Source organism: Chinchilla lanigera, unplaced genomic scaffold, assembly GCF_000276665.1.
Source record: "Chinchilla lanigera isolate Chin_1 unplaced genomic scaffold, ChiLan1.0 scaffold00054, whole genome shotgun sequence".
Lineage (NCBI taxonomy): Eukaryota > Metazoa > Chordata > Mammalia > Rodentia > Chinchillidae > Chinchilla > Chinchilla lanigera.
The window spans coordinates 10,657,831-10,683,673 of record NW_004955455.1 but is presented as its reverse complement, the minus strand read 5'-3'; the positions used below and the strand labels follow the sequence as shown (position 1 = coordinate 10,683,673).

Below are 25,843 nucleotides of genomic sequence, written 5' to 3'. Positions count from 1 at the left end.
AATGTGTCAGAAACATTATTAAAATAAGCTATCTGGCCTTGGGCTTTTATAGTAAAAAAAAAAAAAAGAAAGAAAAAAACCAAAACGGATGATTGCTATAATCTGCATGTTTGTCTCCCTCAAATTCCCATATTGAAATCCTCACTGCAGAGATGATGGTATTAGGAGGCAGGGCCTTTGGAAGGTGATTAACTCCAGGGGGGCAAAGTCTTCATGAAAGGGCTTACTGCCCTTATGCAGGACACCTCCTCCTTTCTTCACGTTGAGGACACAAGGGGAACTGCCATCTGTAACCCGGGAAGAGGCCCTCACCAGAAACCAAATCTAGCAGCATTTAGTTCTTCCTGGCCTTCAGAACTGTGAGACATAAATACTTGTTATTTATAAGCCTTGAATTTATGGTATTTGTTATAGGAGTCCAAATTAACTGAATAAGTCTTAGTCCTTTTTCTTAGAAGTTTTCCACTATCTACAGTGTGGGCTGATCTGAACATTACAGTGGATACAAAGATGTGGGTCAGGCTAGCCTGTTCACTTCTTGGGCCAGAGACACTTTTTTGGGCCCTCAAGGCAAAAAGAGCCAGGAAATATACAGATTACTATTGCTGAATTGTCCAGAGACTGCTGAGAACCAATTATGAGGTACATCTGATATGCTATGGTGCGTCCATCAGGAAGCAGGGCAAAGCAGAAGGATGGAAGAAAGCTTTTTATGGGTTGGTTGGCGTAAAGCCCACCACGTGATAACCTTTGATTGTAAAGATGCTATTATTTTTTAGAAGTCTCTGCGCTAGCATGTACTCTTAGTGTGTGGGTTTCGCGAGTGGAGGGGAATTTTTTTTTCCCACCCAGCCTCATCCTCAATCTCCTAGACTTTGCCTCTTCTTGTCTCAGCTTTCCCATAGTCCTCAACCCCCAGAGTTGAGAGGCTCCAATGATTAAGCCATAGCCATTAGGACGGAATTAGCATCTGGGGAAGTGAATGGAGACCACCCACATGGGAGCAGGCAAAGGCTCTTTATTCCCTGCTTGTAAAGCACCGAACGGGGCACCATTCCTTGTCTTTGACAGAGATTCAGAGACAGGTGCCCCGGCCCACGGGTACAGTCAACGAGGACCCTAGAGGGGGAGTGGGGATGATAAAGGGACAAGAGACACGAAGAATGGAGACAAGACAGGATTCTAATCAAGTCTCGTTTATTGGCAGGAAGCACGGTGTATATATAGGGCGCAGGGAAACACGGAAGTTCTAAGGCGGGAGTAGCTAGGTAACGGTGGGCAGTCCTGACTTAAAGGGAAAGGTGCGTCTCTTCAGGGAAGTAGGCAGGATAACAGAAACTTATCTCAGACAACAGAAACTTAATGCTTAAGACGGCTACTAATATACACTGGAGGTCAGTCAGGGTCTCCCACAGACAGGCAGGGGACTAACAAAGCTTCATAACAAAGACGAAAAAGGGGTAGACTTTGGGCATGTCCTCATCCAGGTTCTTGGTGTGAGGAGGCTGGAGGTGAACCAACCAAAGCAGAGCTACTTATGTAGTCGGTGTAGGGGGCTCATTTGCCTTCCTCTGGCTGGTCCTAAACTAGAAGTGGGATCGAGTGGGGTGGGAAATCAGAGAAGCTGGTGGTTACTGACTCACTTCTGGCTTGGGTTCAGGTTGGTTAGTTCCTGGAGGCGTTGTGTGGGAGAATTCTGTTGTCACATAGGTCTTGGCCATTGTCCATTTGTATATTTAGTCTGTACTGGCAGGGCTGGGAGAGCTGCTTATAAAGCTGGTGAAGATGTGGGGCCTCCCCCTTGGAGAGAACTGGTGTTGAGGCTCAGTTCTGGTATTCTTTTTTCTTCCTTTCTTGCCCTCCCCCTCTCCCCTCCCCTCTGCTCCCCTCTCCTCTCTCTTTCCTCTCCTCTCTCTTTTGTAGGGCTAGGGATTGAACCTAGGACTTCATACATAGTAAGCAGATGCTCTACTCTCAGTCCTGAGTTCTGGATATGGTGCCAGAGATGCGCAGAAAGCTGAGGAAACTATCTGGGTGGAAAGAGAGCCTCTTCTGCTGCCTTCTTGGTGAGGATGATGGTGTCGCTGTCTTGGATGCCATAACTTGCAAAATCGAACCAGTCCTGCAGGACCTGGCCCTGGAACTCCAGCTGCTGCTGCTTGCTGGGAAGCCCCTGCCTGTCTTCGATCCTCTGCTTCAGGCCCAGGATGAGGTGGTAGGGGTGGATGGCATAGGCGTGGCTCCTGCCATCCGGGTTCTTCACGAAGACCTGGATCTCGGGGGATACAGTGACCAGCAGGCAGATGTGGGTGTCGGAGAAGATCCCATAATAGGCCAGTGAGGAGTGACTGCTGAGGAGCTGCCGCTCACCGCCAGGCTCCTGGAAGGACAGGCGCTGCAGGCCTGCGTAGTCCCGGATCTGTCGGATTTTCTCTTTCACCTTCATTACGGACTCATAAGGGTTCATCCGGATGATCAAATCGTAGTGACCCCACTGCTCCACTGTCAGCTGGATATCTCTGGCTCTCTGCAAAAGAGAGGGAGAGGGGTTAAGGCCACACTTCTGTCTGACAGGTGGAAGTTCCCTTCACCTGTTTTCATCTTTGAAATAGCAACCAAGAAGCAGCAACAAACATTTAGGGAGTGCCAACCACTTTCCAGGCCCTATGCTGGGCACCTCTCATGCTCTGAATTCACTTTCATTTCCCAGCAACCCCAGGAAGTGGCTCTGCTGTTCTCCCCATTTTACAGATGAGGCAGTTGAGGCTGGGTGCAGTTAAGTATTCACTGACTATCAGTCACAAAGAGAGCAAGGAGCCAGGTCTGGGAAGGAATCTAAGCCTCATGTTGCAAAGTTTTCTGTTTTGTTTTTGTTTTTTTGTCTTTTTGAGACAGGGCTTTGCTATGCAGTTCAGGTTGGCTTGAACTCACTTTGTAGCCTAGACTGGCTTCAAACTCACTGTTTGCCTCCTGTCTCAGCCTCCTAAATGCTGGGATTATAGATGGGCACCACCATGCCTGGCAGTTTTCTGATTTTTCAAGATAAAAATCTTTGCACAGTGTTTTTTATATTTGGGGAAAATCCAGATGCATATGCTTTTCAGCCCATCTGTAGGTCTCATGTGGCTGGTGGGTCCTCTGATTTGTACCTTGTCACAGAGCCTCTGATTTTGTTTCTGCCTCTGCTGCATGGGCATAAGTCTCCTGTTCCTGCATATTCCTTGCTTTTTGCCATCTTGTATTCTGGCCCCTCAGTCCTACCTGACCCCTCAACCTGGAGTGGCCTCTGTCTGAGCATCTACATCCCTCTCTGGTCTTCTGGGCTCACTTGAAGCCCTAGCTCCTTCAAGGAATCACCTCTAATGACTTCAGATAATATTTATTGTTTGTGGAGCCATACAAAGACCCGTGAATTTTGTTTTTTTTGTTTTTTTTGTTTTTTTTGGCTTTTTCTCCGGTACCGGGAACCGAACTCATGACCTTGTGCTTGCCAGGCAGGCGCTTTGCCGCTGAGCTAAATCCCCAGCCCCAGACCCGTGAATTTTGGCTTTGCTACCTCTTGATAGTGTGATGTTGATGAACTGATTTAACCTCTTTAAGCCTCAGTTTCCTCATCCATAAAATGGGATTAATAGTAATAGTACTAGTATAGATAATAATATTTGATCTTCCCTTACAGACTTGCTGTGAGATGGTTCCCAGATGAGTGTTTGGAAAATTGTACAATGTGATAAGAAGAAAATAAGATTTATTATGATCTTTGTCTGTACCGTAGGTCTGGCATCACATAAGAAGATTTCTTGCTTGCTAACAGCACAGGATGAGCTCCTCAAGGCAGAGGCCAAGTCCTGTCTCTGTTCCCCGTGTGCTGCCCTTCCACCCCTCCCCTCAGCCGCAGCCCCGTGCTGGCCCCTCACAGCCAACTGAGTTGACTTGGCCGCTCAGCTTACGCGAAGCGTGATCAGGAAAATGGAGCTGCTTTTCCAGTAGGTTCTGCGGAGCAGAGGGCGGGGAGAAGAATTTAAAGATGAGGAATTTGAGGCTCCGAGAACCAAAGGCCTTTCCCAAGTTCTCAGAACCAGTGGGAGGCGCAGTCAGGCCTTGCAGCGTCTGCCTCTAAAGCGCTGTTCACTTCTGACCCGGAAGTGGATGACTCAGCACCATGTGGCCATCTTGTTCTGAGCTTCAAGTCCCTGAAAGTCCCGAAAGGAGTCATTCATTACCTTCACGTCCCAGCTGGGGACTGGGGTGTTACTGCTGTTATAGCAACACTCCTGTTTCAGGCACTGGGAGGCCCTCTGAGCCATTATGTCCCATCGGTACCCTTCTGCCACATTGTGGGTGGGGTCTGCTGGGTCCAGGATGATGGGCCTGAAACACAGGGAGAGGGTGCCGTGTTCCCCCAGCTTGGAGGCTGCAAGCCAGAAGACACCTCAGCAACCATGCATTCAAACCACTGCACATCTGTGTCCGAGCCCAGGGCTGTCTGTCCCGGAAGGCCCAGACACACTGCTGGAGAGCAAGAGGAGGGAGGTGGTCAGATTCCCACAAGTTCCTCTCAGGACAGTACTCTGGGTGTTTGCAAGGAATTTTGGGGGTGGAGAGGGTGAAGCCCCAAGAGGGACACTGCAGTGGTAATAGACGCCACTCAGGCAGGGGCAGAGGCCCTCTGAGGTCACAGCAGGCAGCACCAGGTAGAGGACGAAGCTGCAGAACAGCTTTGGCTAATGGGAACACCGCCACCAACACCTGTACCAACACCCTATGTGGATTAACCTGTTTCAGTCCTTACAACAAATCTATAAGGTAGGCACTATTATTGTTGTTGGACACCTGCCCCCCATTTTACAGGTAAGGAAATAGGCAAGACCTTCCTGAGTTCTCACAGCCGGTACCTGGGGTAAGAATCCATTATAATTGGTTGTCTCTAAATTCACATAAGATTGTTTTTTGAGACAGGGTCTCACTGTGTAGTTCAGGCTGGCCTCAAACTCGTGGCAATCTTCCTGTCTTAAGTCTCCTGGGTGCTGGAGTTACAGCCATGCACCACTGTGCCTGGTGTCACGTTGAATGATTTGTTTTTGGATTTTTAAGACGGTACTGGGGATTAAACCAAGGGCCTTCTCACTGAGCGACATCCCCAGCCCCTTTTCTTTCCTTTTTTATTTTGAGGTAGGATCTTAGCTAAGTTGCCCAAACTGGGCTCAAACTTGTAATCTTCCTGCCTCCGCCTCCTATAGTGCTGGGATCAGAAGGATATTCCGCCATGCTGAGCATTACATGAATACTTTAAAGCGCATTGGCTTGAATGGAGTCCAGTAGCGTGCTCAGGCCGCTTGGGGATGACTGCATGACGTACGTAACAATCCCAGAGTAAGAATTGACCTTGGCTCGCCAGGGCTTTTGGCTTAGGAGCTGTGACTGTCTGTGGCAGACTGTGAGAGCAGGCTACTGGGTGAACGGGATGCTTGGGCTCTCTGCCTGCCAATCCCCCACAGCCCCTGCTCCCTGACAGTCCTTCCTGGAATCATCAGGGAGCAGTGCAGGGCTGCCCCACGGGGTTTGGGAAACCTGACCCAGCGTGGCTTATTCTGTTGGCTGGTGGGTGATCTATCACATAGGACCTGTGTCCACTGGTCAGACTGGTTTCTTCTGCGGTTTGACCAGGGGTGATGGAGGCGCTTCAGCAACTGGGAGGAAATGAGGAGCAGGGAGGTGTTGAAGGAAGAGGAGAAGCAGAGAAGAGAAGGAGGGAGGGAGAGGGAGAGGAAAAAGGAGAGGGAGAGGGAGACGGGAGGGAGGGAGGAGGGAAGGGAGTCTGGAGTCAGTCTCCAGGTCTGCCTGAGGTCCTGCAGGTATTTCCACCCCCAGTTTTCCTGGCATCCTTATAATAAATCCTCTCCACCAGGAGACCTGCTTTTCTTCCTTGGAAAACAAAATCAAACCACCTCCATGAGTAAAAAATCCAACACTCATAATGGAATACTGGACTTTTTTTTTTTGGTACTGGGACTTGAACTCAGGACCTCATGCTTGCCAGGCAGGCACTGCACCACTAAGCTAAATCTGCAGCCTAAAATTTAACTGTACAGCAAGTCAACTATGAATTTTGTATATGTTCTATTTTTTTGTTTTATTTTTTGTTTTGGTACCAGAATCAAACTCAGGGCCTTGCGCTTGCCAGGCAGGCACTGTGCCGCTAAGCTATCTTCCCGGCCCCATAATGGAATACTAAAACTCGTAATATAAAGACTTATCTAGGCTGGGTTCCCCTGGAAGTGAATCTCCGGAGTAAGGACTGGCTTATTGGGAAGGCGATTCCAGGAAGCTGTAGTAAGCCGGGGGTGGGGGAGGGGTGGGGAGGGGTGTATGAGAAAGTGACACAGGGGAAGGGAAAGAAGCCAATCAAGGGGGAGTGTCAAGGTCACTGGCCTGTGGGAAGCTGGAAGTCAGCCCCACCAGGGAGCTCTGGCAAATAGCAGCAGAAGACAGACCCTGGAGTCTTGTCATCTGAGGGGGCTGCGCGCTGGGGCATTTATCGCCTACTCCCTCCAATCATTGGTTGAGGGCTGCTCCCAGGGTGGGTCTGCTGGTGAGAGGAAGACCTCAGGCTAAGAGGTGCAGGAGTTGGCAGCTGGAGGTTGAGCCAGCCTTCCCTGCCAAGGTCAAGGCCAAGAGTGTATGAATTGGGGCTCTGAGGATTTGAATTGCAAGAACGAGCATTTCTGCAGCATCCACCACACCCCAGACACTGTCCTTCACACACATTTCTGCCAACCTTGTGGCCGCCCTGCATTGTCTGCACTGTGCCCGTTTATTCCTGTTTTACGGAGGAGAGCCAAAGCTCACGGCACTTAGAAAATGCTAGACCTGAGATTTAAGCACGAACCTCCAAGATCCTCCCCATCTTCATAGGCCATTTCCAAGAGGAGGGGAAGTGATCTTCTGTGAGCGAGAGGACTAAGGTAGAGTGGAGGGGTGGCTTTTGGAACAAGAAAAAGGCTCACCTCCCCTAAGGGACCCGCCTGGACCCTGGGAGCTTCGTAGGCTGTGAGCTTGAAGTACGATTTCCACTTGAGATCTCAGTGTCAGCTCGTATGGCAGTTTTACTATGTCCTGAATAAAGCCAATCCATCAAACTCTATGCTATAGGCTGCTCAATTCTCTCTCTCCCCATCTCTCTCTCTTTTCTTTTTCTGAGACTTGGTGGGCAAGCAGTGGCGCAGTACCTCTCTTTTTTGAGCTGCTTTCTGACACAGCCTTCGATGACTGGGTTCTGGAGCGTGTAGTACTTGGTCCAGTAGATGCAGACGAGCTCGGCATCCTGGAGCAGTTCCATCACAGTGGTGAGGCCTTCAGCCAAACTGAAGCTCTCTTCTTTCTGGGTACCCATCTCCCAGGCATAGATGGTCAGCAGGTCCAGGGCATAGGGAGGAGGCAGGTTGGCCCTGGGGCACTTGGCTCTCACATACTGTTGAAAGACGTGAGAAGAGAGAGGCCCCAAGATTTTTGTAAGGGTGGCACTGGGGTGAGTAGGGGCTGGAAAATCAAATTCTAGACCTGTAGTTCAGTGTACTCAGCTGCTAGGAAAGTATCCTTTAAAGGAAGGGCTTCTTGCTGGACAGGGTAGCACGTGCCTGATATTCCAGCACTCTGGGAGGCTGACGCAGGAGGATTGCAAGTTCCAACGCAGCCCGGGCAATTTAACAATTTAGACACTCTCAAAATAAAGGAAAAATAATAAAAAGGGCTGGAGATATAACCCTGTATTCAATCCCCAGTATGGGGTGGGGTGGCAGTGGCCAGGGTTTCTTGGGTAATTGGGAAGAGGAAGAGGTTATACCTAAGAAGACGGATTATATAGTGATCACTGGGACAGCTTCTGTAGCATTCTTTCCCAACCCATTCAACAGCAGTGTTGCTGTTTGATGGTACTGACCCTGATCTCCATCTCCAAAGTGGGATGTGACTGCATAATCTTTTTTCCCATGACAAGTGATGGGCTCAAGAGAGGGCATGTGACCTAGGATAGTTCAATTAGAGTAAAGCAAAAATTATTTTATTAAGTGGTCGAAAGAAGAGCAGTCTTCTCATGAATGCATGTAAGGGCAGGGACATCTGTGGACATTTTGCTACCATGAGGGAAACCAACCAGAGGACCACGTTGACATATAGAGGAGAAAGAATTTAATTACAGAGAAATGGATACAGCCTTCACCAAACACAGCCTGAAAACCCCATTCCACTGTTATGGGTTTCCATACATGAGCTGATCATTTTCTTAACTGCTTAAGTTAGTTTAAGTTGGTTCAGTGTTTTGCTATAGGTTGAAAGGAAAGTATCTTTACCGACTGGTCATTTCCTACCTAAAAAACCTCTCTAATATTCAGCTAGAAAATAGGTATTTCTGTGACACATCTAGCTATTTGGTTTGCTGAAGTAAAACTGACATCTTGTTTATGGCCATCATAAGTAAATATTATAGCAGAAGAAAAAAAGCACAATCTTCCCACAGAAGAAAGAAAAGCACAATAGTTTGACCTTGAAACAAACAAAAAACATACAAAAACCACAGGTTCACCTCGTCTAGTTCTCATTTCCCCAATAAATGGAAACTTGACCTTTCCTATGAGTCACCTGATTGACTATCAGAAACAACTTTATTCCTAACTTTAAAATTTTTAAAATGTTCTCATATTTATGTATGTTAATGAATTTGATTTTTGTAACTCTGTGAGTTCACACTTTTCTCTAATACTAATGAGATTTTACATTCTTAAAACTTAGATGATTCATAAAATTGAGAAAGCCTGTGATCATTCAGCTATAAATCTTAGAACAATGAGCTCACAAGTTCTTGAAGCCAGGCATGGGGGTATGGGTCTATAATACCCACACTCAGGAGGCTGATGCAAGAGGATTGCTTGAGCCCAGTAGTTGGAAGCCAACCTGGGCAACATAATGAAATCTCATCTCTAAATAAATAAGTAAATAAATAAATACATAGGAAGAAAGACAGGAAAGAGAGACCTACATTTCTTTTATGATCCTTGACGGACTATTTATTTATTTATTTATTTACTTATTTATTTTTGTTCTTTTTGAGACAGGGTCTCACTATGCACGTCAGGCTGGCTTTGAACTCACTTTGTAACCCAGCCTGGCCTCAAACTTACAGTGATCCTCTTGCCTCAGCCTCCTGAGTGCTTGGATTATAGGCATGCGCCACCACACCCGGCACTGATGGACTATTTAATGAGAAAAAGAACCTAGAAAAAAATTAATGTTATTTTCCAGAGCTGATGATCAGTGATGTTATGTTGACCTTCTGTCACTGTGACAAATGCCTGAGATAATCACCTTAGAAAGAGACAGGTTTATTTCGGCTCACAGTTTTGGAGGTTTCAGTCCATAGTTGATTGGCCCTGATGTTCTTGGGCCTGCGGTGAGGGGGCAATCATGTGACAGCATCTAGCAAAGCCACTCACTTCATGGAGGGGCAAGAAAGAGAGGAAGAAGGGGCTGGGGCCTCTCTGTCAAGGGCATGCACCCCCAGTGACCTGAATACCTCCCAGCAGTCCCTACCTCTAGTTCTTTTTTCCCCTGCAGTACTGGGAATTGAACCTTGTGGGTGACCGCCAAGCCATGTTCCCCTGAGAAATGAAGCCTCTTGACTCCACCTTTTCCTGATCTTTATGGCAACTGTATTTACTGAGATATGCAGAGCTGGCTATGTCGAAGCAGGTGTTCCCTTAGTGGGCGAAAAGAATGTGACCAAGTCTGGCTGAGGCACCAATGTGTCTCACTGCAGCAAAGTGGGTCAGAATTGTTCCCTGATGATGCGGAATGGAGGCTCGAGCAAGAGCCTGGGAGATTTCAGGGCTAAGACATGAAATAACGTCTCAGCTGAGGCCATGAGACTCAGAAAGAATTATACCTCTCTAGCAGTAAAGGCGCCAGCCTTGCATACACGAAGGTATCTGCTGCATCACTAACTGGGGAGCCTCTGTGCCTGGTGTTACAGTGCTCTGTTTTTCCTTACATGCCATGCCTGCAAAATTTCTCTTCCCATGCACTCGGCTGCGACTCCCACCTACCTCCCTGATTAGTACCAATTAAAACCTTGGGCATTCTGACTCTTGGCCCCTTGTTCCACTGAGAGTAATTGGTAGTCTCAGAGCCCTTTCAACTGCAGGTCTCACTCTTTGTCATTTTTCATCCATGTGCCATATTGCCAGGTGGGAGACCCAAACCCTCTGTGAGGGTTTTGATAGAACCTAAGGCCTTTGCACTGAGCTATGTCCCCATCTCTCTCTCTCTCTCTCTCTCTCTCTCTCTCTCTCTCTCCTTCTCTCTCTCTCTCTCTCTCTTTTTTCTTTTTTGTCTTTTTGAGACAAGGTCTCACTATACAGTTCAGGCTGGGCTTGAGCTCACTTTGTAGCCCAGGCTGGTCTCGAACTTTCAACGATCCTCCTGCCTCAGCCTCCTGAGTGCTGGGATCACAGGTATGTGCCACCACAGCTGGCCTCCATCCCTTTTTTAATTTTTAATTTTGAGATGGGGTTTTACTAAGTTGCTAAGTTACATATCCTTAAACTTGCTATCCTCCTGCCTTAGTCTCTCAGAATACTGGTATTACCAGCATATGCCACTATGCCCAGCCTTACTACATATTTTATTGTGTTAAGCCTTTCCTTCTGCAGTCTGCTTTCTGTGCAATTTCTCTAAAAGTTCTTATTTATAAATGATTTTTTGTCTGTTTCTTTTCTCAATCGAAAGTTCCATTTAGATTTCTCCCAGGGGAAGTCCAAAACGTTTGGACAGAACTGTGAGTTATGTACCTCACAAGCAGTTTACGTTCAGACATAGCTTCTTTTCAACTCCTAGTGTGGGGACAGAGATCTGTAGATGAGAAAATAGAACAGGGGCCTCATTAGATCTTCTAGGTAATTTTGACTAGAAGTAGTTAAAAACTAACTTTACTAGAGAAATTCCCCTGACAAATAGGTCAAGGGTGGGGATACAGAAAGAAAAACCAAATAAAGAAAGGCACAAATGACCTTGGGACTTGCACCAAGAGACCAAAACAGAGCTGACAGGCAGCACACAGAGAGAAAGCCAAGTGCAACAACAGTAAGCCAGTCCCAAATCCAATAAAACAGAGCAGACAAAGGGGGAGGTGACTAACTTTAAAGCAGTATGAACTCACACCTATGCACTAACACACACACACATATATTATGTGTGTGTATTCACTCTAGAGTCACTATATTATTCATTCTAGGGTCATTATACAGTACAGTAGGTATCCACGTGCCCCCTTAGTAACTCTAAGCTGACCATGAATAAGGTACCCCCATGCCAACTAGCTGCTCATCCCAAAGACAAGGCCTTAAAGGGTATGTCAAGGACAAGTAAACAAACAGAAAGAAGCTGCACATAGGCCACTGGAAGAAACGACGTTAGGCAGAGGTGTCTGCAAGCTGATCCAGTTATGGCAAGTTCTGGATGTGGGGTGTCACCCCCTCCCCAATAAAAGCAGCCAGGGAACAAAGAGCCTAGGGGTCCTCCCTCATTCCGGAGCTCCCTACACTGACTCTATCTTATAAGGGTATCTAGCTATCTTCTTCCCTCCCCCTCCCTTTTTCTCTTTACAAATAAAGTGTCTTCCTTTCGTTAGACTTTGTCCCTCTCATTTTTTATTGGGGCTGAGTTTAGGATCTTGGTGGGCTGCTTGGACAACAGAGCAATGATTCTTGTCCCCCCCAATGTAACATCTTTCTTTCCTTGACCAGGAGCCAAAGGACACTAGGGTGAAGTTTATGTGGCAATAGCATTTATTTTTTCTGACTTTCTCTCCTTCCCTCTTGACTCTACTCTCTCTCTCTCTTTCCCTCTCCCTCTCTGTTACTATGTTGCCCAGGCTAGCTCTGATTTCCTGGGCTCAAGTAATCCTCCTCCTCCCTCAGTCTCCCACTTTGCTGGGGCTACAGGTATGTGTTACCACACTGGCTATTGTTTTGTCTTTGATTTTGATTCTTGTTTTCATTTGTATGAGTTCTTTATGTCCCTGTTGTGACAATAATCTGTGACTGTGGTTTTAGGGTTTGACCATCTGCTGGTCTTTACTGGGAGACAGATGCTTGGATTTACTCCCTGGGGAATAGCACCCATGGAGATTTAGTTGTATTTTGTGCTTTTCTCTCTCTTTTGTTCTGTGTGTTTTGAGAATTCTGGTTATCTCCTGGAAGCTTCATTATTGTCTTTAAAGCTGTTATGAATTTAAATCGTTCAGACATTTGTGTGCATTGTGTGTATGTGTGTGTGTGTGTGTGTGTATGTGTGTGTGTGTGTAGACAAACTGCTGGAAAACAGCCCTATAAGATTAGGAGCTGACTGGTGGATTTTCTGCCATGTTTATTTTTGATCCATAATTAAAGTTGTAAAACTGAAACTGCCAGTTCTTTGTGTTTTTATGTGTGTAAATGAAAAAAGCATTTTCTAGAAGAATTATCTGATTGCAACCTAATCTCTCTGTAGGAGATTTCTTTCTCACCCTGCACTCTAGGATATTTATGGGTCGCCATTGGGAGTAAAGTCATGGGTAAACACTGATATTGCCACGAAAGGGGGCTGAGTCAGAATTTTATCAGACTCTTTTATTGTGAAAGCAGATAACATCATCAAAGCAGATTCCTTAGCCCAAAGATTAATAAAGCAAGAATTAGCTACAAGGTTAATGTTCTCTTTTTAGCGGCTATGTGAGGAAAACCCTTTCTCTCTTCTTAATCTGTTACCCTCAGTGTAAAGCTATATTTGTGCAAACCAAGATTAAACATTTTTAAAATGATATATTATTTTGACACTTCAAAGTAAGAAATCTCCATAATAGATTAACAAACAAATCATCAGAAAACCAAAGATAATTATTTTGTAAGATCAGAGCATATGTTATTGACCTTGTTTGCAAAACTGTTCAGAATGATGGTTAAATATTCACTAAAGGTCTTTACCAAGTTACTCTATTTTTAATCACTATATAATATTTGTGTTCATTGAATAAAATTTTGTTCTCTTCCCACCAGTATAGAATTAGATGAATCCAATTTGTATTCATACCCCACCCCCCGTACTGGGAATCGAACTCACAACCTTACACTTACCAGGCAGGCACTGTGCTGCTGAGCTAAATCCCCAGCCCCTGCAATTTGTATTCATGCTAGAAGTCTCATTCGATTAGCTAGGATGAGACCATTACTGAGAATCAAGGACAAATTAAGACTGACACAGGGCAAATACTGCATGATCCCCTTATATGAGACACATTGAGTAGGCAAAATTAAATAGAGACAGAAAGTAGAATTGTGGTTACTAGGGGCAGCGTCTAGCAGAGAATGAGGCATTATTATTTAAAGCGTTGAGTTTTGTTTGGGGTGATGAGAAAGGTCTGAAACTAGATGGTGATGATGGTTATATAACATTCTGAATGTAATTAAATTATCTCCTCTAAAACTAAGCAAAACTCTTCCTGTTTTTTTTTTTTTTTTTATCTTTGAGACAGGGTCTCATTATGCAGTTCAGGCTGGCCTTGAGCTCACTTTGTAGCTCAGACTGGTCTCGAACAAAACTCTTCTTTTGATATGAAAAGCTTAACCAAAAACACTGGGGGAAAGTTCTATTTTGTTTCTAGAGCTGTACTGAATAGCATACATTAGGGAAGACCTCTATGGGAAGCCTCCCCTGTCTCTGTAGCCACATGTCCCACATCTAGGCATTCAACCGTCAAATGAAAATCTTTGGATAGAAAAAGTTGTGTGTACTGACCATGTACAGATTTTTCTTTTCATTCCCTAAATAATAAACTATCATAATTACTTACATAGCATTTGCATTGTATTCAATATTATAAGTAATCTAGAGATGATTTAAAGTATAGGGGAGGATGTGTGTAAGTTAGATACACATACTGAGCCATTTTATAGAAGGGACTTGAGATTGTTTGGATTTTAGTATCTGAGGGGTTTCCTAAACCAATCTTCTATGGATACCAAGGGATGGCTGTACATAAACACATATATACACATACAAGTGACTTATGTATAGGTAGATGGCATCAGTTTCTTGATGAAGAAGTCAGAATCAAACAAAGGCTTTCATATGGGGAAATGATGCTTATAAAGTTTTTCTTGGAGACTGACTTGAGTCCTGCTGTAAGGTATGTGACACCCAGACTGACAGATGTAAAAAGAATACTTTTATGGCAGGCTGTGAGCATTAACAAACTTTGGCATCTCTGATCACTGATGTCATTGTAGTTAAGATTTGATAGAGGAAAGCAGAGGTGGTAATGCATTCTTGTAATCTCAGCACCGAGGGAGCTGGGGCAGAAAGTTTGCAAGTTCAAGTCCTGCCTGGGCAACTTAGAGAGACCCTGTCTCAAAATTAAAATAAATACATAAGTAAAAATTTAAAAATAAAATAAATAAAAAAGGCTGGGGGTATTGCTCAGTGGTAGATCATCCCTGAATTTGATCCCTCGTACTGGAAAAAAAAGATTTGACAGATGAAGCCTAGAGGATGTAAACTGCATGTTTCTTGGTTTCTGAATCCAGTAGATGGACCAATCAGTACACTAAAAAAAATTACAACAAAGCATTTTACAAAAGCTCCAGACAGCTGGGTGTGGTGGCATATGCCTTTACTCCCTGCACTTGGGAAGCTGAGGCAGGAGGATCCTGTGAGGTTGAGACCAGCCTGGGCTACAAAGTGAGCTCAAGGCCATCCTGAACTGCAGAGCGAGACCCTATCTCAAAAAGACCAAAAAAAAAAAAAAAAGCTCCAGACAAAAATGATTAATTTTTTAGTCTCATACAATGCTAATTTTATTCTCCATACTGTGGTGATTAGTTAACTGTTGGCAACCAAAGGGTTAGAACCCTCAGCAGCAAACTTCCTGCAGTAAAGCAGTCCTGCTCCCCTCACACTAAGCAGTCATGAGACAATGCACTGAGGCTGACCCAAGATGGCATGAGATAAAAAATAAATATTTCTCCCAGGGGCCAGGGGTTTTTGTAAGGCTGAGTTAAATGACTTTGCCAATTTGCAATTTTGATGTATAATTTTAGATGCAATGCAGGGGCTTCTGGGAGATTAACAAGAAACAAGATGGAGCCAGAAATGCATTTCTGAGATATCCACAGTTACTAACTGAGATCTCGTTCCACATCTCCAATCCCTTATAAAAAGCCCAACTTCTAATACTGACTGCAAGGCCCTCTCTTGGGAACCCACCTGTTGTCCTCTTTCTGGAAGAGTTTCTGGAAGTCCTCTTTCCTGTCCTTAAGAGGTTAAAACACTGTGAATGCTGCTGCCGAACGCCATCCAATGGAAAGGCAAACTTGTAAAAACATTTTGGTGTGACTTTGTCTACCCTGGGTCAGCATATCTGGCACCCTGTGACTTCTGGTTCTTCCCCAAAGTCAAAATAAGCATGAAAGGTAATGTTTTGCATCAATTCAGGAAATCAAGGCAGCCACAATAGTGGAACTAAAGACACTCAGGAAAAAGGACTCCTGTACCTGCTTTGGAAAGTGGCAAAAACAACGCATAAGTGTATTTGCATAAAGGAGGACATTTCTGAGGGGAATTAATGGCAATATGTCATTTTAAAAATTTAGACATTCTCCATATATTTTAAACATACTTCATATAACGTGAGATCTTTGTGTCCTCATATATTAATCAACATCTTATAATACTTGGGTAAATAAACGGTGGTACATGCTGGTAATCCCAGAAATTTGGGAGGCAGAGGCAGAAGGATTCCAATTCTGAGGCCCAGCTGGGCAATCTGTATCCTGTTTCAAGATAAAATAAAGTTAAAAAAAAAAAAAAGGCTGAGCATGTAGCTGAGTGATACAGTGCCTGTGTAGCATGTACAAGGCCCCTGGGTTCAATCCCTAGCATGAAAAAAAAAGTCAAATAAAATAAAATGTTAGGTTTAAAATTCTATATCAAAAATGAGTTTAAAAAAACATGTCAAATCCTTGTCTTAGGGCCAGAGACTTGCAAAAAGGATTGTAGAAGTAAAGCTGATACATGTATATATACCTCCTCTCAAAGGTAACTCATTTTTGACTTTGGTAAAGCTAATATCTGAAAACTTGTCAACTGTAGTTGATGTGACTTCTGTCATCTCACCATGAACAGACTATTAATTCTAAGTGTGCTAACCTTGGTAATTTCGTGATTTTTAATCTCTTTACTTTATTTTATTTATTTATTTTTATTTTTTGAGACAAGGTTTCAATATGTAGCTCAGGTTGACCTTGAACTCACTTTGTAGCCTAGATTGGCCTCAAACTTGCAGTAATCCTCCTGCCTCAGCCTCCTGAGTGCTGGGATTACGGGTGTATGCCACCGTGCCCAGCTTGTTTTATTTTTTAAACTGAGTTAGTCTTCCCAAAATCTTTTACCATTTTTTTAAAAACAAAAACCAACTTTGTCTTTGTAATTTTTGTATTTGTTTCTGAGTCTTCCTTTTATAAGTTTAAACTCTATTCATCTGGATGTTTTTTCTTTTTTTACCTTTCTGAGACAGGGTCTCTGCCTGGCGTGGTGGCTCACGCCTGTAATCCCAGCACTCTGGGAGGCTGAGGCAGGAGGATAGCTGCAAGTTTGGGACCAGCCTGGGCTACAAAGTGAGTTCAAGGCCAGCCTGAACTGCATAATGAGACCCTGTCTCAAAAAGATTAAAAAATAAAAAGAGAGAGAGACAGGATCTCACTATGCAGTTCAGGCTGGCTTTGAGCTCACTTTGTAGCCCAGGCTGGTCTCGAACTTGCAGCGATTCTCCAGCCTCAGCCTCCCAGAGTGCTGGGATTACAGGTGTGCACCACCACACCTGACTCATCTGGATATTTTACAATCTACATGGTTCTGTGCAGATAGCACTTATGAAATCTAAAAAGTAGTTACTCTGGACCCATTCATTCAGTAGTGATCATGATACTCAGGAACTCGGTCATTTGGAGGGTGATTGGTGTGGGCGAGCAATCTTTTCTCTTGTTAGTCCTTAACTTACCGTGATTAAGGTCCAGCACACTGAAGTTACCATTAGCTAATACTAGATAGGAACCAGAGCATTTCAAGCGCTTGATTACTGAAACACTGTACAATAGCTATTTTTCTCTTTCTTTTTCTGTTTCTCTTTTCTCTCCTCTTCTCTTTTTCCTTTTCCATTTTTTTCACTGAATGTTTCACTTTACAATTTAAAAAGTCTAGCAATTTCCGTCTCCTTTCCCTTCTTCATTTCCCCTTGGTGCAGTTTCCTGGGGATGGTACCTGGCCCTTGTCTTTCCTCTCTCCCTCCTGCCCCCATCCTGCCAGCTCCCCTTACCTGCTGGTACCAGTGTTTTACCAGCCGTAGGAGGCTCTTCAGCTTAGTAGGCTGATGTTTTACAAAGTTTCTCTGCAGCTCGCTGAAGGATGGGGAGAAATTTCCAGGGTACCCACAGGCCTTGATCAGACTCACGTAGACCTCTGGGGGTACCTGAGAGTTGGGAACAGAAGGCCCTGAGGAAAGAGGAAGCAAAAACAGAGACTGAGGATTTAGGAAGCCCCAAAGAGGTAAGGAGTGGCTGGGGGGACCACCAGTTTATCCACTGGAGATGCCTCTCTAGAGAGACTTGTGACCTCAGATCCTCAGACACCAAAGCTTTGCCTTGCTTGATTGTCCTCGGTTGCCTTGCTTTGAGGAGCCAACACTGGACTTTCCATATCTCAGGCCCCTCAGGACTTTTGTCCTCCCTGAATGTCCCTGGCTGTTATGGTTTAGATCTGGGTGTCTTCCAGAAGTCTCACGCGTTAGGAGGTGTTTGGATCATGGGGAAAATATACTTATCAGTGAACTACTGGACTGAGGAGCTCATAGCTGAATATGTTACTGGGAAGGGAAGCCTGGTTGAAGGCCAGTCACCGGGCGCATGACCTAGAAGGGTATGTCTCCTTCCGAGGCTCTTTCCTATGCTCTCTGCTTCCTGGGTGTCATGCTCTGAAACCTCTCTGTCTTTCTCTCTCTGCCTCTCTCACTCTCTCTCCTTCCCCGACACCATGACATACTGTGCCACCCCAGGCCCAAAGAAAGATGGCCAGGTAACCATGGACTGAAATCTCTGAAACTGTGAGTCAACTTAAACACATCCTCCTTCTGAGTTGCTTATCTTAGATATTTTATCACAGTGACTGAAAGCTGACTAACAGAAAGCTTGTCTCATCTGGGCTTATAGCAGAAATGATTTATTTCAAACACTGAAGATTCTTGGCTTGAGGACAAATAACAAGTGCCGGGGGTTTTAGAACTCTAGGAAGCAGCTAATGACTGATAAGAAATCACGGATGAGCACTCATCACCCCCTTGAGATATTGTTGAAATGTACTCTGTATTATTGCTTTGAGTTCTGCGGGGGCATTGCTATGGTTTGTGTCTGCATGTCCCCCTAAATCCTCACGCAGTCGTGGGGCAGGCTTCTATTCTAGATTTTTGATTTGTCCATAGTCCAAGGCTGGGGTTATGGGTGTGAGTGCTACACCTGCCCTGGGGGGGATAGTTTGCATACAATGTAAGGGAGGGAAAGAAGCTGCTTGCTGACGCTCCTCCCTTTTGCTCTTGTTGCTTTGCTGTCTTCCGCAGCCCTGAACAGTTGCCCTCTGCCATGTGCCACTCTGCCTTGGAGCCAGCCAAGTATGGACTGAAATGTCCACAAACTGTGAGCTAAATAAACCTTTCCTTCCTTAATACTGGGTGTCAGGTATTTTGTCTGAGCAACGAGAGAAAAGTAACTAAAGCCCGCATGAAGCCCAGCTGCTTGTAGTGATGCCGTGCCCAGTAATATCTTTTGTATTGTGTCTTGGTTCCCTGCCTCTCTCCTAGTGGTGGGTCATCTCCGCATAAACTGCTTGTCCTTGTATCCTTATCACAGGATCTGCTTCTGGGAAAGCCCAAACAATGACAGACCCAAATACCCTAATAAGAAGCACTCATGGTTATTATTTTAGCTCCTTTTCCTCACTGGATCTGGGATCTTGCAGAATATCCTTGGCATAGAAAGCCCACTCCTGAGCACACTTTCTGCACTTAGCCAGGGTACTCCATTTTTGTTTTCTGAGCACTGCCACCATTGTCTTTCTCTCTCTTGCTCCATCCTTCACTTTCTCCCTTCTTTCCTTTCTTTCTTTTATGCTGGAGATTGAACCCAGGGTCTTGTGTTTGCTAGGCAAGCATTCTATCATTGAGTTACACCTTCAGCTCTTTTATTTTGAGACGGGTTCTCACTAAGTTGCTCAGACTGGCCTTGAACTTTTGATCCTCCTGCTTCAGCCTTCTGAATCAGCTGAGTTATAGGCATGAAGCACTGTACCCAGCTTACCATATGTTTATCTGTGTAACTTCTGGATAAGTTTCTGTTTCCCAGATTTCCCCACATGAGAGCCACAGTATTAGTCCTGGGCACACAGTGAAGGTTCAGTCCCCAGTATAGGATGTGTATAGAGTGAATGCATGCAGGTGTCTGTATATGGCCATGAAGGAGAGGTGAGGGAGTTGCAAGTCTCCTGGGAAGGGCAGGTGTGTGTTGCAAGCTTCTGCTCCCCTTACCCAGGACCCTGTAGGCAGGCACAATGGTGATACCGATAGGCTCTTCAGTCTCTCTGGCCTGGATGGTGAAGACGAGCGTGTCAGGGACTCCTTGGGCCACACTCAGGTCATTTAGCCCGAGGGCCAGCAGGTCCTGGCAACTGTACGCTTTTTTCCTTAGCAATCTCAGGACAGCTTGGTGGTGCTTGGCTTCTTCCTGGAAGCTGTGGAAACAGCTCAGGAACACCACCAGCTCCACGTCCGTGGTGCCCCTGATCACTGTGCCATTCGCGAAGCAGCCCACCTGTAAGAGACAGAGCCCTGTCAGCAGGATGCCCCTCTGCTGTGTGCCAGGCAAGCTCTGCGCACGTCACATGACATGTCCTGTTTAATGCGCATCATTGCCCAGAGGTCACTTGCTGTGGCCATCAGTTAGCAGCCGGACATCAGAGCCTAGGTTTCTTGTCTATTGCGCTGCACGGCTTCCAAAACTCCATCTTGTGTTCTGCAGAGAAATGCCTACTTCAAAGGAATACAGGTTCTGCGTCCCTCACCCAACAATCTGCAATCCAAAATGCTCCCAAATCTGAAACTTTTTGTGTGCTGATGTGACGTCACAAGTGGAGCACACGCCTGTAATCCCAGCACTCTGGGGGGCTGAGGCAGGAGGCTCAAAAGTTTGAGCCCAGCCTGGGCAATTTAATGACTTAGCAAGACCTTGTCTCAAAATTTCAAAAAGGGCTGTGGATGTGGCTTAGTGCTAAGGTCCTGAGTTCAGTCCCCAATAACACACACACACACTCTCTCTCTCTCTCTCTCTCTCTCTCTCTCTCTCTCTCTCTCTCTCCCTCCTCTCTCAGAGCAAGTTGAAGATTACACACCTGCCTTCAGGTGATGACTTATAGTCAAAACACCAACACACTAACAGTAGTGTATAAAATTACCTTTATGCTATGCAGACAGGTGTTTATGAAACATAAATGGCTTATGTGTGAGCTTGGGTCCCATCCAGAGGCTACCTCATTATGTATATGCAAATATTTCAAAATCTGAAAGAAATCCCAGACCTGAGGCACCTCTGGCCTTAGGCATTTCGGAGGAGGCATATTCAAGCTGTGTAATGCCTACTGCACTGTATTTGAGGACTCATGGTGGAGGTGTTGTGTGTGTGTCTGAATAATTTCATGGCATTAAAGAACAGGGAGCAGGTTTGCTAGTGGATAAGAGCCATGGGCTATGAAACCAGCCCTTTGACTTTGGCCTTGACCTGTGTGTGTGTGTGTGTGTGTGTGTGTGTGTGAGAGAGAGAGAGAGAGACAGACAGACAGACAGACAGACAGAGTTTGTGTGTTGCTGGAGATTGAACCCAGAACAAGTGCTCTACCACTGAGCTCCACCCTGCAGCCCTGATCTTGACTCTTGCCCCTGCTCCTTAGCTGAATGGTCATTTGAAGCCCGCAGAGCTTCATGTGTAAATGAAAGTAATGACGGAAGGTGAGTCACTGGGTACGGAGCGCATTAGATAAAATACTGCATGCACAGGCGTTGGTGTGGTGTCCGGCACACAGAAAGTCACCGATCTGTTTCTCTTCTTCCTGTTTATCTAACTGACTCACACAATCCCTTCTTGCTGCCCAGGCAGCAATTTCCCCACTTGTAGTGGAAGGAGACTGAGCCGGGTGATTTTGAAGGGTCCCTCTGGATGTTCTGTGATTCTCGACACACCCTCCAAGCCCCACTGCCTTCGGTGTACAGAGCTCCGCACCGCTCTGTCTCCCCCTTTTCTCATCCTGTGTCAGAAAGAGGGATTCTTAGGGTAAGGATCAGACCCCAAGTGGGCTACCTTCCTGGGGCGGTGGAGCTCCTGAGCACGAGTTATAGCCCAGCTGTCACAGGCTGAGCACGCCCTCTATCTGGCACTACGGACAGCCCTTTTGCATATCACTCATAATCCTCACTCCTCATTGACGTGGGTACCATAAATCTCCCGAATGTGCAGATAAGAATACTGAGTCAAGTCAGGCGTGGTGGCGCACACCTGTACTCCCAGAACTCTGGGAGGCTGAGGCAGGAGGATGGCAAGTGCGAGCCCAGTCTAGGCCATTTAACAAGACCCTGTCTCAAAATAAAAAATAAAAAAAAAAATGAGCTGGAGATGTAGCTCAGTGCAAAGGCCCTGGCTTCAATCTCCAGTACTAGAATAAAAAAAAAAAATATCGAGGCAGTGAAGGGGAGATCATTTTACCATAGTCTCCCAGCCAGCCAGAGGGTCAAGATGAAGAATCGGAAAAGAAAGAACGGGTGAGTCTTCTTTCCCATTCTTCCTAGTGACCCGTATGTAGGAGCCGTGCCCTGCTCCAGGATTGGAGGAGGTGCCTGCCATCCCCCCCTCTCTCTGTCTCTGTCTCTCTCTCTTCTTCTCTTTTCTTCTCTCATTTTCAATGTTGTGGATTGAATCCAGGGTCTTCATACTGCACTATGTCCTCAAAATTGTCTTTTTAAATTTTGAGACAGGGTCTGGCTTAGTTGCTGAGTTGCCCAGGCTGGGCTTGAATTGCCGTTCTCCTGCCTTAGCCCCTGAGAGCGCTGGGATTACTGGTGCGCACCTCCGTGCCTGGCTTCCTCTTTCCTCTTCTATTCTCCTTTCCCACCAGAGTCTGACTCAGCACTTCTACCCGCCCGCAGAGAGCTCAGGACAGGTGCGGTGTGTGGGCAAGGGCCATTGCCCTCAGGGCCCTGTTTAGATGGCCCTCTCTCTTCCTGCTGTCCAGATCATTTTTTTTGGTGGCACACTCCTTGCGTCGGGCTTCTCCCATTTCATCCACTTTTCCCCCAGGGTTGTCACTTTTATTTTGAGGTAGGATTTTAGATGCTGAGCTGCCCAGGCTGGGCTTGAACTGGTGCCTGGCAAAGGTGTGTGTGTGTGTGTGTGTGTGTGTGTGTGTGTGTGTTTGTGTGAATGCAGTTGTCCAAGTTCCCCGGGCCCAAAAGCAGTCTTGGGCAAGAATGACAATGATGTTTCTGTTTTGGCATATTTGCCCTGCGCTGCTGATCATTTAGCTCGCATTGCCCTGGTTGTTGGGTGAAGGAGAAAGGAGAATGACTGCGATGCCCCAATCACACATGGGAAGACTGAGGATTTGAGAGATAAGATGGAATAGCCTAGGCCACACAGCTGGCAAGGGAAAAAAAGCTGAGTCAAACCCAGATCTGTCTGATGTCAAAACATATGGTTTTCTACTCTAAATCATATGGCCTATGCTCCAGACGCTAGCAAAGGTGTGAAGATGGGATGCAGCCAAAGCTGCTGAATCCTTTCCTAGCTTGGCTGCCCATACAGCCCTGAGCGGGGTCTACAGTCCCAATTCTAGTCTTGCTTTGCCATCAGCTTGCTGTGTGATGTTGGGATAGCTCTCACCTAGTCTGTGTGTCAGTTTCCTTAATGCTTAAATGAATGGAGTGGAAGATTTTCTGATTCTTCAGGGCCTTTTGAGCTCTGAACCTCTTGAAAAAAAAATTTTTTTTTCATTACTGGGGATTGAACCCAAAGCCTTTGCAGCGAGCTATATCCCCAGCCCTTTTTATTTTTTATTTTGAGATAATGTCTTGAGAACTAGCTAAGTTGGTCAGGCTAGGCTTGAACCTGTGATCCATCTGCCTCAGCCTCCCAGGGTGCTGGAATTACAGGTGTGCACCACCGTACTCAGCTTAAACCTCTTGAATTTTGATCCTAGCTAGCATAGTAGGTGGTATACGTCAGCTGGAAGCAGAGCTTGGGGAAAATCTCCATGGAGGAGCCTAGACCCTTAGTTATGGAGTCAAATTCAAATCCCAGCACCAGCTCTAGCTGTGTGACTGTGGACAAGCCACCTCCTCCCTCTTGTTACAGGCAACTAAGTTAGCAAAAGTATTATAGGCAGTCAGATAGGGCTAAGCCCTGAAAGGAGCCAGTGCAGAAGATGAGCTACCTTCCAACTGCAGGGGAGACAGGCCCTTCCACTGTGGACCAGACCTCAAGATAAAAGATAAACAAAGGCACACTTACTTCCTAAGGATAAACATCCGGGATTGATATTCTAAATAGGGATCAATCACCTTGAGAAAGCCAGAAGAGCCTCTAACCCAACCCCCTACAGGAAAAGCCCCTGTTCTGTATTCTTGCCGCTTGCTACGTGACCTGCTTCCCCATTTGATCCAGGTTTAAGCAATTTTACCCGAGCAATTATATTTGTAATCTTATTGGCTGGCCATAGTTTTGTCACATCTCACGCCCACCTTGTGATTACCCATTTTTCCCACGTTGGACCCGCCTCGCATTGTGGATTAGCTCTATGAAAATCCCTAGAAAAGGTAGGGTCCTTGGCAACCCACTCGGGTTCCCTTCCATCTCTCTAGGACAGAAGCTTTCTTTCCCACAATAAATAGATTCTGTTCTTTATTGCTGTTGTTCTTAAAATTCACTCTTCGATTTCAGAGAACACGAACTTGTACCAGACACCTAGCAGACTGGGAGTTTCTTTCCCCTTTATCACTGAGCCTCCACTATAGAATAGTTTTACTAACAGAAATTCGAAACATATAGAAAAATAGAAAGAAAATATAAAGAACACATATACCCAACTGTTAGATTCAACATGTCTAACCTTGCCACATTTGTTTCATCTAAAGCATTTTAAAGTACGTTATAGACAGCATAGAACTTTGCCCTTTGAAAGTAAACTATAGACAGCATGGAACTTTGCCCCCTAAATATTTTAGCATTTGTGTTCCCTCAAAAAAAGGGAACATTTTCTACCCATGAAGGTACTATTACAATTAATTAAATCCTTCATGTTATCTTTTTTTTTTTTTTTTTGTCTTTTGCCTTTTTGAGACAGGGTCTTGCTATGCAGTTCAGGCTGGCCTTGAGCTTACTTTGTAGCCCAGGCTGGTCTTGAACTTAACGATGATCCTCCTGCCCCAGCCTCTCGAGTGCTGGGATTACAGGCCGGCGCCATCAAGCCCGGCTTTTCATGTAATCTAATATCCAGGCCATATTAAAATTTCTCTGTTGTCCCCAAGCTATATGTTACAGATGACTTATTCATATCAGGATCCAATCAAAGAGCTTGTATTGTATTTGATCCCTGTGAATCTTAAGTCTGTGAGCCTTCTTTTTGCTTGACTGCAAAATGGAAGAAGAATCGTATCTAGCTCAAAAGGTGCTAGAATTAGAAATAACAATATTAAGGGATTACCCCCAAATACGATATACAATTATTAATTTCCTTACTGGTGCATTCTGCTCGAGATAGCAGTGTAGTGGTGTGAACAGCTAACAAGGGGTGCAGTAGGGTGTAAGCAGTAGAAAAATATCTTGAGATGTCAGCAGTATGGGCTAAGGATAAGGAGGCAAGGGGAGCCCAGCATCCTTGGAGACGTGGACTCTCATGCTGGCTTTGACCTGCCCTGGGTAGGAAGGCAGAAGCCTGGTCTCACCTTGACAACCTTCAGCACCCGCACCTCCTGGTCCAGCCCTTGCTCCCAGTGGAAGAACTCCTGTCTCAGGAACTGCTCCACTGTCCGCACAACTTCCAGCACCTCTTCCTTCCATTTCCGGGTGGGCTGCAGCCACTGAGACACGAAGGAGTCCAGCCTGGAGGCCGGGGTGCCATAGAGCTCCTGGGCCACGGCCATCTCTGAGGAGAGTCCCACCGCTGGACAGATATATAGCCAGTAACTTACTGCCTCCTGGCACACACCCTCTTTTTTAAGGAAGCTCCTCTCCTGCTGAACTCCAGCACCCTGACGGATGGATACAGGGACCTGAATGAAGAGGAATCCAGGGGTGAATGTGCTGAGTGTGGCTCCTTGGACACCCCTTGGAGATCCCTACTGTGACAGGTGTGCTGAAGGACACCTGGCTGAAGCCGGCAGATCCGGGGCCACCTTAACAGGGCTGGCATCTGGCCAACCTTTCTGCTTTTGGTTTCGATTCTCAACTTTTGGAGTTTCCTTCTTTCGACGTTTGGAAACTGAAATTGGCTGGGGTTAGATTTTCGGAGAGGCACGTCGCCCAGTATGTTGGAGTTGGATGAGATGAGTCATTCCAACTGCCCCCACCTATCCTAAGGAAACAGAGGCAGGGAAAGAGAAATCGCTTGCTCATGGTGGGGGTGGGGCGTGAGACCTCCTCAGTGGGTGGGACGGACTCACAATTTTTAATCTAAA

The 25,843-nt window shown here is 45.8% G+C and overlaps 1 protein-coding gene across 3 annotated transcripts; it reads right to left on the bottom strand.

Moving 5' to 3' along the window:
• Positions 1-1,180: 1,180 nt before the first annotated feature.
• Positions 1,181-25,594, bottom strand: Oasl (2'-5'-oligoadenylate synthetase-like). 3 transcript variants are annotated; one of them, XM_013520482.1, is made up of 6 exons: positions 25,112-25,558; positions 19,655-19,937; positions 17,399-17,574; positions 7,230-7,471; positions 4,224-4,371; positions 1,181-2,527 (listed from the first exon to the last, which is right to left on the bottom strand). In XM_013520482.1, exons 1-6 carry the CDS (start codon positions 25,307-25,309, stop codon positions 2,027-2,029), a joined length of 1,548 nt encoding a protein of 515 aa, XP_013375936.1. In that variant the 5' UTR covers positions 25,310-25,558; the 3' UTR covers positions 1,181-2,026. The 3 variants fall into 3 exon arrangements, with proteins under 3 accessions (XP_013375936.1, XP_013375937.1, XP_013375938.1); XM_013520483.1 differs by lacking the exons at positions 4,224-4,371; positions 7,230-7,471 and having other exon boundaries at positions 25,112-25,568; XM_013520484.1 differs by lacking the exons at positions 1,181-2,527; positions 7,230-7,471 and having other exon boundaries at positions 4,261-4,371; positions 25,112-25,594.
• Positions 25,595-25,843: the final 249 nt, after the last annotated feature.

What these genes read in the sequence shown, in the direction of transcription:
- Oasl (XM_013520482.1), bottom strand. Translation starts at nt 25,309, where the DNA reads ATGGCCGTGGCCCAGGAGCTCTATGGCACCCCGGCCTCCAGGCTGGAC. An exon ending in GCCTGCCTACAGGGTCCTGG is followed by an intron (nt 17,575 to 19,654) that starts GTAAGGGGAGCA and finishes CTCTTTCCTCAG; the next exon opens with GGCCTTCTGTTCCCAACTCT. An exon ending in TCCCCAGCTGGGACGTGAAG is followed by an intron (nt 2,528 to 4,223) that starts GTAATGAATGAC and finishes TCTCTTTTGCAG; the next exon opens with AGAGCCAGAGATATCCAGCT.